Raw genomic sequence first — 16,306 nt, 5'->3', positions numbered from 1 at the left:
ACTGATGCAAAAATGTATTAACTGAATTTAAAAAAGAACAATTAGTTGAATGGCTTAATATGTCATCTAATTTGGGTGATCCTAAAACAAAGGGTGATTTAATTAAAGCTGCTTTAGATGTATGGAAACTTTGAAAATCTTCAGATACTCCGCAGTTCAAAAATGGACTTCAAACTGAATATTAGGTAAAATCATTCCTTAATAAAAAAACCTGGAATTGTTTCTCGTACCCATGAATCTATAAGCAAAATGGCAGCAATGGTTCCAGTCAGATGTGCTCAAACTTCCAGAAACAATTAAACGAAAAACAAATAAAAAATACAAGAAAATTAATCTTTATGAGTGACAAATATTCGGAAATGTTAAAAAAAAAAAGGACAAAGAAAAGGAAAAGGAGAAAGAAGAAAGAAAAAAAATGAAAAATTATACAAAGATAAAAAAAAAAAAGATCAGGAAAAAGCAGAAACAAGATCTAAGTCATCTGAACCTGTTGCTAAAAAGAAGCATGAAAGATGAGTTAGATATATTCAATAATATGTATGTTTTGTGTTTTTAGTTATTTTGAGAAATAATTTTTTTTTTAATTCTTGCAAGCTAAAATCCAATCAAATATATTTAATCTTAATGCTTCTTTATAAATTTATTGCATTTTTTCAAATAAAAACATTAAAATCATTTTTTTTTAATATTGTAAAAAAACACATTTTTCGATCACAAAAAAACAAATTTCATACTGCAAAAAATAGATTAGCTAAGTAATTTTGTTTTTAAATAAAATTATTTTGGAAGATGGTATACAATGTGGTATACAAGTTACAAAAAATGGAGAAAGAAAAAAAATGAAGAAAACTCAAAAACTTTCAGATTGATTACTACAAATTCTTTTCAGACATGTCAAGCTGTTGAAATAGTAAGTTTATTCATCTAAATGCGACCTTTTTTCAAAAATTATCTCCCCAATATTTTATTATTATATAAATCAAGACATTATAAAATCTTTAACTTTATTTTATGTAGAATGGCATTGCAGATAAGTCTTGTGAATTCTTGTTGAGCTCAGAAGAATTATTGCTTTTTTATTTGAAATATTAGAAAATGCCAATGGATGAGCCATTTACTACCAACAATCCTGCTTTGTGGGCTGAAATTTGTCAAGAGTAGAACGCATGCTTTAGTTCTTAAAGGGCCTCCTCAAAATTCTTTTTTTTTTTCAAAGAGACTTGTATAATATGAAGGTACCTGAATCAGTTTTCCACAAGATATCTCACAATGGAAAAAAAGATGAATCGAGTTTAGCTCGTTTGAAATGCTATATCAAAATTATTTCTTTGCTTTCCATGCTCACTTTTCGGAAGCAAGCAAGCTTGTGGAATGGTAATCATTTGCATCTTCTACGTTGGAATGGTGGCATCAATGGAAACTGGAGAAAGGTAGCTGACAAAGTAAAAAGCCACCAAAATCCTAATGATTGAGACTATTACATTGAGTGGAAAACAGCGTTAGAAAGTTTGGAAAATCAGCATGGGACCAATTCAAGTTTTGAAAAATCAATAAGACATGAGGCAGCCAGATGGTGTGAAATTCTGTGGTGCATAAAATATTGTTTTTTTTCTTATAAAGATGTCACTCTCTTTTTAGCATCATGCAACCTTAGCTTCAGAGGTGTGAATATGAAGTTTAATTATTAAAAAAATGTTAAAAACATTTTTGTTGCTGTAATTCGGATGTACTTATAATACAGTGAATTAAGAAAATATAATACAGTGAATTAAGAAAATATAATACAGTGAATTAAGAAAATATAATACAGTGAATTAAGAAAAGGTGTAAAAAATAGCAGCCTTTTTGACTGTAGTTATCCCCTTAGCTTTGGCGAGGTGAATTCAGTAAAAAAAAAAAAAATTCTTTCAGCATTTGTATTGGTAATCAAACATTTTTGAAATGGAATATTTGGGATGCTAGCAAAACTTTGACCTCAGACATCATTAAAAGTCGAGGTGGGCCTGCCTCTAAGACTACCTTTTGGTTTGTGCAAGACAACCATTTGGTGTGTGAAATTTCCACTAAACTAAAAATACTTAGAAAAAAACACAACACTATACACAACACAAAAAATAAAAAGTTCCAAAAAAAAAAAAACTACGAAGCAGAAGACATTGCAGTCTCAAAAGATGTAAGCAGTCTATTATTTTCTGCAACAACAAAGACAACTGCAAGACAAATTCAAATATTTTTTTTTCAATAAAGTAAAAAATCAAGATAAAGTGACAACAGTTTGTTAAGTAACATTATGATTGAAGAGTTAATAACTTATGATTGAAGAGTTAATAACATAATAACATAACTTATGATTGAAGAGTTAATAACATAATGATTGAAGAGTTAATAAAAAGCGAACAGATGAATTCAAATTAGAGATCATCAATAACTGAAAAAAGTGCAACACTAAACAAATAGCAATTGCAATCACAGATTCCGTTTAATTTAAAAAATCTAAAATCTAAAGATTATCTTAGAATTATCTGGGCATTTCCATTTCTGTGCGTGAGTATTTTTTTGTTTTTGTTTTAACAATTAGAAGCTGGGACCATTATGCATACTATTATGATTTTTTTAAAGAACAATTATAACAAAAATATTCTTATCATATTTTAGGCTACCTGAATAAATTAAATAAATATATTTTTATCATTTTATTTTTTTTGTGTTAAATGTTTGAAAAATATACAATAATTTTCAAAACACTATAAGCTAGAAATATTTGATGACTGCCATTTCTCATCAAAAACAAATTAAATATGAGTTGCAGAGATAAATTATTTCATTTGAAACACTCACAAGCAATTTATTTTTATAAAAATAACTACATAAAATTGACAAATTTGCAACTTCCGTGCATGACTTCCATGCGTGATCATTCATGAACTGTATTTAAACAATTGATGTGACTCTCTGATACATTTTACACAATTCTGTAACTTTCTGGAAATTTTTACTAATGTTTAAAATATTATCTTAAAAAAAAAAGTATACCGCTGAAACTTACATATATTACGAGGAAATAAAGTTTATTTATCTAGTAACAAAAACTTAAGTTTTTCTGTTCTGTGCGTGATTCCGCTTTAAACCTAATTTTTTCTTTGTTAACAATATTAATGTATACCATTTTTTGTTTACAAAATATTTATATATATTAGAATTAAATGAGAGTAAATTGAAGATCGCCAGTTTTACTTTTATGAAAATAATAGACAAAACATATATGAATTTCTGTGCGTGATTTTTTTGAAATGCACATCTATTGATTTGGAATTTGTCAAAAATAAAAGTATTAAAAAAGCAAAATGAAGTTTATTAGTAAATCATACATTGCTAAGTTTTCAATTTTTGTTTTCAATAGAACTTTAAGAATCTTGAACTTTTATAAAAAAGTTTAAATAATTTTTCAATTTAAATTATACTTTTTTGTTATTTATCTAACTAAGATACCATATTTATTTAACTAAGATACCATATCTCATAGAGTTTAATATATATATATATATATATATATATATATATATATATATATATATATATATATATATATATATATATATATATATATATATATATATATATATATATATATATAGTATAGAGTATATATATATATATAGTATATAGTATAGAGTATATATATATATATATAGTATAGAGTATATATATTGCAACCATATTTCATAGAGTTTAATAACACATGTCCTATATGAAAATATTGTCTTTGCAGAATCTGAAAAAGCACAAAAACAAAAAAATGAAACAGCCATTGCAAAAAATATTTAAAATTAATGTCAAATCAACAAAAGCTTTTTGTCTGCATTTATTTCAGTTCATTTCATCTATTACATTGAATAAACTAGCATTAACTTGAATAAAAATAGTTTTTAATGTCTTCTAATCTCACAAAAGCAATAGAAATTGATAAAAACTGTATAAGTTGATAGAAGTTGATAAAAACTATAAGTTGATAGAAGTTAATAAAAACTGTATAATACTTTCAATACTTTAGACTCCAAATATTTTTACAATTGAATGAAAGGTTATGGTAATAACAAAAATAAATAATAACTTTTATAATAAGAGAACTTAAAAGCGTAGTTATACAAGAATTCTGAAATTCGTTTTGAATAAATTTATTACAAATTAATGGCAGATCTTGGTATCCTTAAATTAAGGTGTTATGGAGCAGACCAATTCCATATTTATTAATCACACAAATGAAAGATGATAAAACAACTAACTGAAGCTTTGAGTTCTAATTAGTTTTTTTATCATCTTTCATCCGTGAGTCTGAAGAGTTAAAATACTTAAAAAAAAGAAGATAAAATCAAAGTTGGTTCAAAACATGGAATATTAAATATGTTTTTTACAACAAAATAATATAAAATTAATCAAGTATTATGGAATGGTAATGTTTATTTAAAAAAAAAAAAAAAAAATCTTTTTTGAGAGTTTATTACCTAGTTTCTATTGGCAATGGTCAGTGTTTGAATGGCTCCACTGACAATTTAAAATGTTTAAAAAAACAATTTTGTATGCAGGTAAAAATTAGGAAGAACAAAAAATCTTGTTAAAATACAGTTGTTAAAATCTTAACTTATCCTAAAATTGAGGGATAACAAAAAATCTATTAATTTTTACTATGTTGTATTCTCTTTATCTATTGCGTAAAAATATATTTATATCAACTCGATTAAATATGGTGAGAGGTCTGGCTCAGATTTTTTGCACTCATGAAGAAAGCAGAAAAAATATGCTTATTCTATGGTGCTAAACTGTTAGCTTTTAATTCCTAGTTGTTGTTTAACTAAAACATCTAATTGGTCACTTATGTTGCACAGTTTCCCCCTAATTTAAGCTTTACGTTGTGCAGTTTCCCCCTAATTTAAGCTTTACGTTGTGCAGTTTCCCCCGAATTTAATCCTTATCCAATGTCATGGATCATTTTTTATTTTAATAAGAAATCAATTGAAATTTTTTAAGAAATTATAACATTAAAAAAAAAAAAATTAAAATACTAAACAAATATTTTTTCTTTTAAAGGAAATTTTAAAGAAAATAAAATATATAAATAATATAAATATAAATACAGAACAATGTCTGTTGTTAAAGTAAACAAGAAACTGATGGGATTTTTTTAAAAAAATCTGTAGTAAAAAATTAATTTTTACTACTTGCCAAATTATTGTGGTAACATACTAAACTCTGAATAGAAAAATGAGCAAATATTAGCTAATTCTTGGTACTATGCACAATGTATTCAAAAAAAGTTTTAACACAATTTAGTAAAATAAAATCATAAAACTCTCCAAAAATTGTGAAATTTGTCATAGATTTCAAAATCAAGATTTTATGATGCTATCCTTAGCATGACAACAAAAACAAGAATGCATCAACAAAAAGCATTGCAGAATTTACCTGAGAAAACGTGCGCGGACATAAAACAGAAAAATTTTCTACCATAGAAGAAAACAAATGCATGGTTTCTACTTGAGTCTAATAAAAAAAAATTAGTCTGCATATATACTTTTTTATGAATATTATTTTTATGTCTTTAATCAAAATACAATAAAATAATCAAAACTTATTCTTTTTATAAATTTATAATCATCACGCTTTTATAATTATTATATTAATATATAATATATCATGATAATATAAAATATAGGTTTGAGTACCTCAGAAGTGGTTTGTAGAAGAGTATAAACTGTTGATGTCAATTTAGCCCAAAACTCCCTTATATAAGAGAGTGCTTCTGGATCAGCAGTTATTTCCATGTACACTGTCCATATTTGAGCAAGAAGAAAAGAGAAGTGAAGACAAGTGAAGTTCTTGAAACTTTTATTCTGTTATAAATGAAAGAAATTTTCAAAGTTGAAAAAGGATTCAAAGTTAAAATAATCAAGTTACCTCATTTTCAATTTACCTCATTTTCGAGTGCAGTTCGTAATAGTAGATCAATTAGTGTTGCAATTCGCAGAGAGTTTTTTTTTGGTATGAACTCAAGTTGTTCTTTATTTACTCTGTTGTAGTGATTTATGGTTGCAAGATACATCCAAGCCAAAAAACGCACATGCATAAAATTTTCATGGTAGTCAAAGTAAACTGCTTGACTATTAAACCTATTTGAATGTATACACTAAAATTGAACCTAGTTGAACGTATACACTAAAATTGAACCTAGTTGAACATATACACTAAAATTGAACCTAGTTGAACATATACACTAAAATTGAACCTAGTTGAACATACAAACTAAAAATTTTTATGTTAGTCTAAGTGAACTGTTCAATCAGTCAATCTATTTGAATATATACACAAGGCCAAGATATATTAAATACACTAAGCATATGGAGAGTACAATATTTATATAAATTAAATATTTATATAAATTAAATAACTCAACTACTTATTATTATAAATATATAAATAAAAAGATAAAATAAAAACAAAAATCTCTCCAATTACCTGTCGTTGGTGCAAGAGTCAAAAATAGACATAATTTTAATGCTAATCTTCGATTTTGAGTTTTTGTTTGCATAACAAGCAAGTAATTGTGATATTGCAAGTGTGATATAACTCTCAAAAGAGTCCACAGTTAGTTTATCACTGTCTGAATCCTTTTCATGCAAAATACCAAAAAAAAAATAAAAAAAAAAAAAAAAAACTAAACTGTAGTTTAAAAAAGTTAAAAAATTACAAAATAAAACAAGCTTTAAAAGCAAAACAAAAAAAAAACCTTCAGCTTCTGTAATGGTGCTTTCATATACTCAAGTAAATCATGATAATGGTTTAACTCCAAACATTCCATAGCATTGCTGGTTTTCTTAGATAAAAAGAAAATTATTATTAAATGGAACTAAAACAGCTGATAACTATAATTATTTTATTGTAATATTTATTGAAACATATTGTGATTGTAAAGCAAATTAAAATAAACAAAAAAGATTAAAAAGCTATTAACTGAAGATAAAAACAACTCAAGTTTATATCACATTGATACAACAAAATTGATACACACATTACATAAGTGTGTATCAAATTTGTTGAGAAACACCGTGATAGCCACACCAAATTTTATATGAACTTTATAAATATTATTTAACTATTATACTTGAATACACTTTGAATTTTTTAAGTTTTTAAAAAACATTGCAAATTTATAATACCCATCAATACATCAGGAGATTTTTGAGAGTAAAAAAAAATAAAAGTTGTAAAAAGTAGATAAAATGAATCAATAGTGTTTTTTCTGTCAGAGTATGTCAGAAAAGTTCAAAAAATAAGATAAACTTAAAAATAATAAGATAAAAATTTTCTTATTATTTTTAAGTTTATCTTATTTTTGTTTTTCAAATATAAAATAAACTTAAAAATAATAAGAAAACTACTCTTTATATTTCTATAAATCAGAAATTGAAAAAAAAAAACAAAAAAAATCGGATTTAGAAAAATTAAATGAAAGTTTTAAACAGATAAAGGTTAGAACTATCTAACAGAGAAATAGAAAAGAAAACAGAGCAGTCTAGGCTAGTACAAGAAATGATTCAAAGACCCAAGACAAAAGACAAAAATTGTCTAGATATCTTGGTAAAAGATTTTAAAACTAGGATAAATTAATCCACTCAACCATTAAAATTACAATAAAAATAATTATTTTTAAGACAAAAATAAAAATTGTATGTTAATATTTATAAACTAATAATTGCAAAAATATATTAATTACAATTATAAAATTAATTTTTAGATTTCTTATAGAAGTTTTTCTATAGTGCTTTTTCTAAATAAAATTGAATTTAAACTAACTCAAAAATAAACATGATAGAAATGCTTAGTTATTTGTTTAAGTTAAAATTATCAAAAAATATAAAAAGAGAAAAAAATATAAAAAGAAAAGTGATGAAAAGCTAACACTGACAGAACCGGATTGATTAATAATATACAGTAAAATATGCCTAATTTCATGACAAATAGGCAAATTGATGTGGAAAAAAAAAAAAAGATAAATCAAATCAGTAAAATTAAGTTTTGCAAAAAATAACTGATTAAATTGAATAAAAATAAGCTTTACCAAAACTTGTTTTGGTAGAATGTGAACTTGTCTTGGAAAGTCAAATTTAGTTCCCAACTCTTGACTAAAGAACTAAATATTTTGAACAAAAAAAATCATAATCGAAATTTTAATCTCTAAAATTTATTTAATGTTTAAACTACTAAATGTGTTCAATAAAAGTCTAAGAAAAATATAAAAGACCATTATTATCACTATTTTTTTAATTTTACATGGTGGGTGCTAATTTTTTTAAAGCAATAACCTACAATAAAGCTGTTTAAAATTTTTTGCTGGCCATTTATTTGCATAAACCATAATTAATTCAACCTTTATCTAGGAATGATGCTACATTTTGCTTAATGGAATATAGCTAGGCCAGGGCAAAATAAGCCTTTAGAAAAGACACCAGTACTAGTACACCAGTTGTTCATTTATACATATGTTGTATGGATATATTTAAGTACAAAATTATATTAATATACAACTTTTAGCCAAAAAACTTTTTCACAGATTTTTATTAAACACATGTTTAATTTAATTATAATATTGAGAAACCTATTATATTTTTTTAATAAAGTAATATAAAAAATATATACCTGAATTAGTTTTGTTAATGATGATTCCGGCATACTAGATTTATTAGTTAAAACTGATGAAAGTAGCAAGCACAATTTTCGAGTTAGCTTCAACTGTTCACGTGAGAACTTAACTGAATTTTTGTCCTTTTATTAAAAAAATTTCAAATTGAATAAAGCTATGCATTGCATTATATTTATGTAATATTAAATATATAAAACCATAAAGTTTTTACAGCGGATTTAGGTCAACACAATATAAAATTGTTCAAGTACTCGTTAAATTTAAAAAAGTTAGATGATTATTGTTCCGTGTCAACCTAAATCAGCAGATATATGATACATATGTTTGAGTTTACGCTTTAAGTGCACATGATAAAGCAAAACTAAATTCTGTGAAGAATACTTTACATGACACTGTTTCATTTTGGTCAATGAGTGTGTTTTTAGTAAAACTTGTTCGTGTATCTGTAATGCCTTATTTATGGAACTACTTTGCTAACAACTTCAATGAAATGTTATTAAATAGCGACTGTGAAATTCCTCAAGATAAAATAAAGTTGATAACTAAAGCTGTTCAGAGGCGTAGAAAATTCAGTGTGCGTGATATTCAAAAAACAGCAAATCTTTTGGATTCTAGATTCATGGGAAATAATTTGACAGAATCTGAAAAACTGCTTAGTTTTTCAATAATTGTCAAAGTAGGATTAGAATTTCAGTTGTTAAATGGGGGGATTATAAAAGATTTTATGGCTTTTAAATTCCAATCTGGAGAGGTTTACGACAATAAATTGATTTGGGAAGCAGTTGACATTACTATTGACCCATAACATTGGTGGTCTACATTCTGTAGAGAATATTCTGTAGACCTTTACGGAATAATTATGATGCTATCATTACATGCCTCACCAGCTGCAGTTGTGCGTAACAATAAAGAACACACACTGCAAAAAATAAAGAAGCGTAACAGACTCACAGTGAGCCAAACACCTGTTTTCATGGAAATTGGTTCATAACTTTTAAACAGAAAGTGCTATGGGATTGATTAAAGACTTTTTGGAAAGGTTTTTATTTTTTTATAAATTTTAAAAGAACTAAAAAATAATTAGGCTGCAGGATATTTAGGTCATAATTTAAAAGAACAAAATATTGAAAATTTCATAAAATTGGCTTTCTTAAAGGTTATAAAAATAGTACGTATAAATGTTTATAAACATTAAGGCTTTCCAGGAAGCATGTGCGGTCGCACACCTTGTTCGTCCAGGTTTAATTTTTTTTTAGATAAACTGACCATGGCAGTTTGCATCTTTTAACTTATAAAGCGTTTCAATAATTCGCGGCAAAAAGCTAAACTTATTTCTAAGAAAAAAAAAAACAATTCTTAAATAAGGAAACAAAACTGTAATGAAATATCAAGTTTAATTAAATAAACTCGAAAATTTATTAATTAAAAAAAGTGAATAAAAAAAAAATTTTTATAAAATTTTTATACAACTATTTTATTCTTTTTTTTTTTAGAGTCGTTGTTGGAAAAAACATCTTTTATAACAATTTAACAACAATTGAAAGTCTTGATATGCAATTTATTCACGATTTTTATCAGTCAAGAAACAAATTTGCTATGTACGCCAGAATTATAAGAAATTTTATTAATTTTTTTTCTTACGCTTATTTGTTTAATTTATCTATTTGTTTATTTATTTACGTCTTTTTTGCTTTTAAAAAAGGTTTTGCTATATTTGACGTTTTCTATACTTATATAATTTGTCTCTATACTTATATAATGGGAAAATAATAAAATAAATTGTTACTTATTTGTAAAAAATATTATTTGATTAATAAATTTTGTTAATGATGGAATAAGTTAAATAAAAGAATAACATATTTCGAACAATTATATTTCTTTTATAAATGTATTTACTGCATTTGATGCATGTATGAAACTGTTTCTTTTATATTGCCCAATTTCCAATGTTAATACGAATTACTAGAGATAATAAACATAACGATTGCTCTGTTTAAAAAATGTATTTAAAAACTTAAGCAAAAGCTTTAAATAGGCTTCAAAAAATTTTGTTAAGAAAGTTCAGTAAATTAACAATGCACTAGCCCACAAAGTTTTGCAGCATCGTTTCATTTTTTTACATATTAAACTTGTTTAAAAAAAAAAAACTTTTCACAAACAAATAGCAATTATTTTTCTCGCTTTCCTGTCAATTGATAAAAACAGTAAAGTTTAGCAAAGACATTTGAAAAACAAATTAAAAAACTGTCCGTGTTTCTAGCGCAATTTATAAGTATTTCCTTTTATATACTGACTGAAAAAAGTTACGAAAAAATCGTATATCAAAAAATATTTTTATTTTCGTTATATTCTTATCTACTTTTTTCCTCAGCTAGTATCAATTTTGGTAGTGGAAAATAACAAACGCTCTCAAAATAAGAAAACAAAAACAGTAGATATTTAGGTATATTATTTTTTTGACAACAATTTTATTTTTTTCTTAATAATCTTTTTTTAGCTTATTTTGTTTAGGATTACTTTTTTTAGCTTATTTTGTTTAGGTTTTCTATTTCGTATAGTCTTTGGTTATTTTCTTCGAGTATTGCTGATTTATTCTCTAGTTTCTTATAGTTTTATTTTGCCGCAAATTCTTAAAACACTTACTATATAAAAATGTGGTCAAGTTGCCTAAAAAAATTACTTTAAGCGTGGACGTTTGAAGTGTGCAACTGCACGTGCTTCCCGGGAAGGCTTGAAATATGTATGTATATTTTGTAACACAAAGATAACATAGATACAGCAATGATAAAAATAAAAATTATCAAAAGAAGTACTAAAATAAGTAATTCATAAGTTAACACTTTGAAATATATGTCATCTTCAGATACAATGTTATAAGAGATATTTTGTTTATGACAATATTTATCAATATGTCCTCATTCATACCAAAATTTACAGAATGATTTTGACTTGTATCTCTTGTTAAAAAAAATTTGATTAGATGATATCCACATTCAGTTAATGGTGTCTGTTAAATTGATAATTTAGGAGTTTTTTCTTGAGAGTCTAGTATGTATCAATCTTATATTTTGTTATCATCTTTTAACCCTGAATCATAAAGATTTCCCAAACCACTTTCCTCGTTATTCAAAATTAGCTCCAAGAATGACCAATCAGTTTTTTTTTTTTTTTTTAGATTATTCACCTCCCCAAGGCCTGAGGGGGGCCACTACAGTCGAGGAGGATACTCATTTTTTTTTATAGTTGTTATTCGTGGTGCAACCCTCTCTCAACTCTTTAACTCCAAAACACGAACCTTGCCGAGCAAGGCTGCTGCGCGGAGAAACTAAGTTGAGCGCGGTACTTCCAGGGACGTGGTGGGAGTCGAACTCCGAACCTCTCACTTACAAAGCGAGCGCTCTTACCACTACACCACTACCGCATTTTGTAAAGTGATTGTGTCATACTGATCCATGGTCCAGGTAAATTTATTTTTGTAACAGTTGGAAACTTGTTAAATAGGAATAAATAAAAATCAGTACAATAGCTTTTACATTGTTCCACATAAATTTTTATTTTTGAGGAAAATACTCAAAGAATTACTGAGAGCTTTCAATTCAAACTTTTGAAATGTTGCATGATATTGAACAGGCAATTGTGTAATAATTAAATCCTTATATGATTATTTGTGCAATAGTTCTCTAGTTATACAATCTGTTGTTGCTGTTCCTCCTTTTCCTATTGTATCAGGGTAGTCCCATTTTATACCTGTTTATTTTGATATCTCTTTTTATAATGGTGTCTGTTTGCTTCAGAAATCTATTTGAAGTGCTGAATGAGGACTAAGACAAATCAAAAACACTAGCATTTACATGTACAACAGTCTTCATGAAATGGAAAAGCATGAAGAACCTATAAAAAATATTAGTAATTTTAAAATGTTACAATTTTTAATATCAAGTATGTTTATATTAAAAATATAGAATAATATTAACACTTTTACTTGATACCAATTTACTTGTATTGATTTTACATCACAAGTTGAAATTGGTTTTAAGGTTTTTTCTTAAAACCAACTAAAAAGATTCGCTTCTTTTATATCCATCATATACGACTGCACTTTCACCTTTACATTAAATTGTTTTCCTTCTTTTAACATAAGGAAACCTTTATTTTTTAACTCTTCAATGTCAGAATTAAAGACAGACAATGATCGAAGAGTTTCTCTTGATTCTTTTCCCATTTGAAAACTCAGCAATTTGTGACTAAGTGGGGCATTTTGTGACTTTTGCAACCATATTAACAAACCTGCTTATGTTTCAAGTGAAAATGGACAAAACATTGTCAGTATGATATTGTTAACATTATCTTTTTAATTAAATATTTCATGGCTTCCACTACCATCAAATCCAAACTTTATTTTCATTAGTATATTTTCAATGTTTATATCTGAAAAATATATTAAAACCAGCAGTTGAAAAAGTTTTTTTTTTTTGGTTTGTATATGAATGCCTAACAAGAGCACAAACTGTTTGAAAATTTCAAATAAGTCAGAGTCAGTGAGCTTCATTGTTATTAAACTAAAGATATAAATATTTTTATTGATTCATTATCTAATAGCTTTTTAAACAAAATGATTTAAACTTAAAATAACATAATTCAAAATATAAACATGTTTACGTGATAAGTAAAAATATTATATAATTACTATATACACCAAAAAGCCCTCAGTTTTGATTTTAACTCTTGCAATTCATTCATTTTAAAACAGATTTCAATGCTGCAATATTTTTTTTTATAATGGTTGTACTAACTAGATTAAATTGTGTTGTGTTGGTCAAAAATTTCAGTTGTTTCACTAGATATAATATGTAAAAAACTTTGTGCATATAATCTAAAGTTAACATTCACATTTCCATAAACTGCAGTCTAAGATTGTTTCTACATACAATTATCATATTAGCACTGCTTATATAGTGACATTTTTTCTTATATAATGCCAAAAATGACTGCTATGTATCATTTATACCTATTACATAACTTTTGCAATGAATTTACGTTATTCAAACTAGTATTTTTCCTGAACAAATCATGCTTTTGAATTAATTTTTATTTTAACGAACTGGAAATTTATTCGGCTTTCAATAACAACTAACTTAACTTTATTTTGGTAACATTGATTTTTGAGCAATGTCCACTGTTTGGCCCACTGTGAGACTGTCAAATGCTCTAAGTGCAACAGTAGTGAAAGTTGCTTATAATACCAAACAATGTGTGAATATAAAAAAGAAGCAGGTTCATACAGCGCTCCAGTTCATCGATGGTCCTACAGATATGAACTTTTCTTTCATAATATCATTAAAGGCCAACATAAAGTAATAGATCACCATAAATATAAAAAGTAATTGTGTTGAGTAATTGTTTTTCTACATTGTTACATCAGAATTTAATATATCTTAATTCTGATGTAACAGAACATCATTTATTTTGTAGCCATTTCAATATAAAATGTTTATTCTTCACTTTTAATGAAAATATAATAACTTATCAAAATTATACATAAGTACAAGTTTCTTTAGATTCACAACTACCTCATAAGATCCAGTGAATTGAACCGGTATCAATAGTATCAGAATTAGAATCAGATGCATATAATGGACTAGTCATGGATTCGAAGGAAGCAATAGTGACAAAGATAATATTGATCAAGAAGTTGATTTTTGAATGAAATGTGTAATTGTGGTGTTGGGTGGAGGTGGTGGTGTTGGGAAGGTGGGAATAAAGTGTGTGTGGGAGGGAGTATATAGCTATAGCTAGGTTGGTGTAGTCAGCATTTGACATCTGTAAAAGATTAAATCCTATCACATTGGGCCTCATTTACTTATCTTGCATTGCAGCATCTAAAATTTTTTATTCATTGCCTTATGATGAGGAAAATAAAAGAGAACTTGGATAGATACCCCGTAATATAAAAAGAAAACATTGTATTTCACCTATACACTTTTTTATAAAAAAATTACTAATTTAAAATTATAATGAAGAATTTTTTCAGTGGAATGGCAAGAGTTGTGTCTTAATAGGATGTATTGATGTGAAAGTAAAATCAAAAACGGCTGATTGATTAAATGCGATAGAGGTGTAGTGGTAATGCACTTACATCATAAGGGATTAGTTCTGAATACAATGGCCAACACGTCCACACCTAACTTATTTCTTTGCGCAACAGCTTTATTAGCTTGCGTTTAGAGTTGAAAAGTTGAGAGAGGGTTGCATAAAAACTAGTAAATAAAAATGAGAAAACGTCCTTAATATATATACAACAAAAAAACAGGTTGTATACATTGCTTCCAACCCATGGACTTATTTAGACAACGCTTATGTGCTTGAAGGATGTTAGCTTTGTTGGTTAGGTTGGAAACAGGGAACTAACTCAAAAAAAACATGTTTTCATGTGGAGGTATACTTTGATAAGACATAAGAGTTTCTTAGAAATTTGTTTTCTTTTAATTTTTTTTTAAAGGAAAATTTTTTTTTAAAGGAAAATTTATCCATTCAGATTTAAAATTTACTGGTAAATTTACCAGTAAATTTTGAATCAAATTTTACCGGAAAATTTACATCACTAGTTCCTATGCACAGTGAGCTTGTTTAAATCATTTTTTTTTAAAGAAAAGTTAGCAACTTAAAAAAAAAAAAAATTGCAATTTAAAAAAAAAATTATATTATTAAAAAAAACAGTAAGCAATTTAAAATTTAAAATAAAGAAAAAGTTAACCATTTTAATTAAAAAAAAAAAAGTTAAATAGTTAAAAAACTATATTATTTATTATAAAAATTTTTATATTTAATGTTTTTAAGAGTCAATTAGCATTTAAAAAAATTTATATTATCATATTTATATTTATATCAGTTATAAACAGTTTATATCAGATATAAACAATTTTAAGCAATATGCATTGTTTTCAAAAAAATAAAAAACAGAAAAATGACCCAAAATAATTTTTTTACAGATACATGCTACATAGTTATACACAAACACACACACGCATGCATACACACAAGAACACACTTACATGATGGTGTGTGTACAAACATAGACAATCTGGCAAGTGTTTGTATGAATACATACATACAAGCTCTTGCCTTACTACTTTTTCCACAAACTGTCATTATAAAACTAAATTTAAAAGAAAAATTAAAATCGTTATAGTTAAAAAATTTGAAAAGAATAATTTTTTAAAATCTTTACTACACCTTTGCAAAACACTCCACGCATGCTGTACACAATAACTGCAAAGACGTAGAACCAAAAGTGCAGTTCTTTATTATGTGAGTCATTATGTCATCAATGTGATCAATCAAGACCTGCATAAAAAATAAAAATTAATGAGATACCTAACAATTCATCCAAGTTAAAAAAACTAAAAAGTCTAATTTTTGCTTTTGAATATAATACAACTTTTGTATACTTGTTAACTTAAATGATTTTTTGATTTTTTTGAAATTAAAATGAATTAATACCTTACTTAATAGTTTAACGTAGATCTCAAATAATTAAAATCAGTTTACAGAATATTTATCACCAATTACCACATGTAATGTAATCATATAATGTTTAGTCATTACAACTTA

At 26.0% G+C, this 16,306-nt stretch overlaps 1 protein-coding gene across 1 annotated transcript in view; it reads right to left on the bottom strand.

The window, feature by feature from the left end:
* Positions 1 to 16,306, bottom strand: part of LOC101236236 (protein unc-79 homolog) — an 89,075-nt gene that overhangs the window by 4,779 nt on the left and 67,990 nt on the right. Inside the window, exons 27-34 of the mRNA XM_065804989.1 lie at positions 15,929 to 16,039; positions 8,692 to 8,817; positions 8,114 to 8,185; positions 6,782 to 6,868; positions 6,511 to 6,662; positions 5,969 to 6,164; positions 5,721 to 5,888; positions 5,461 to 5,538 (exon numbers count right to left, since the gene is read on the bottom strand). Of these exons, the coding sequence (XP_065661061.1) occupies positions 5,461 to 5,538; positions 5,721 to 5,888; positions 5,969 to 6,164; positions 6,511 to 6,662; positions 6,782 to 6,868; positions 8,114 to 8,185; positions 8,692 to 8,817; positions 15,929 to 16,039 (990 nt within the window). The remainder of the gene's footprint in view (positions 1 to 5,460; positions 5,539 to 5,720; positions 5,889 to 5,968; positions 6,165 to 6,510; positions 6,663 to 6,781; positions 6,869 to 8,113; positions 8,186 to 8,691; positions 8,818 to 15,928; positions 16,040 to 16,306) is intronic.

The sequence above is a fragment of the Hydra vulgaris genome, chromosome 09 (genome assembly GCF_038396675.1).
Source record: "Hydra vulgaris chromosome 09, alternate assembly HydraT2T_AEP".
In the NCBI taxonomy this organism is placed as follows: domain Eukaryota; kingdom Metazoa; phylum Cnidaria; class Hydrozoa; order Anthoathecata; family Hydridae; genus Hydra; species Hydra vulgaris.
Note: the sequence above shows the minus strand (reverse complement) of the source record. Positions and strands in the feature narration are given on the sequence as shown.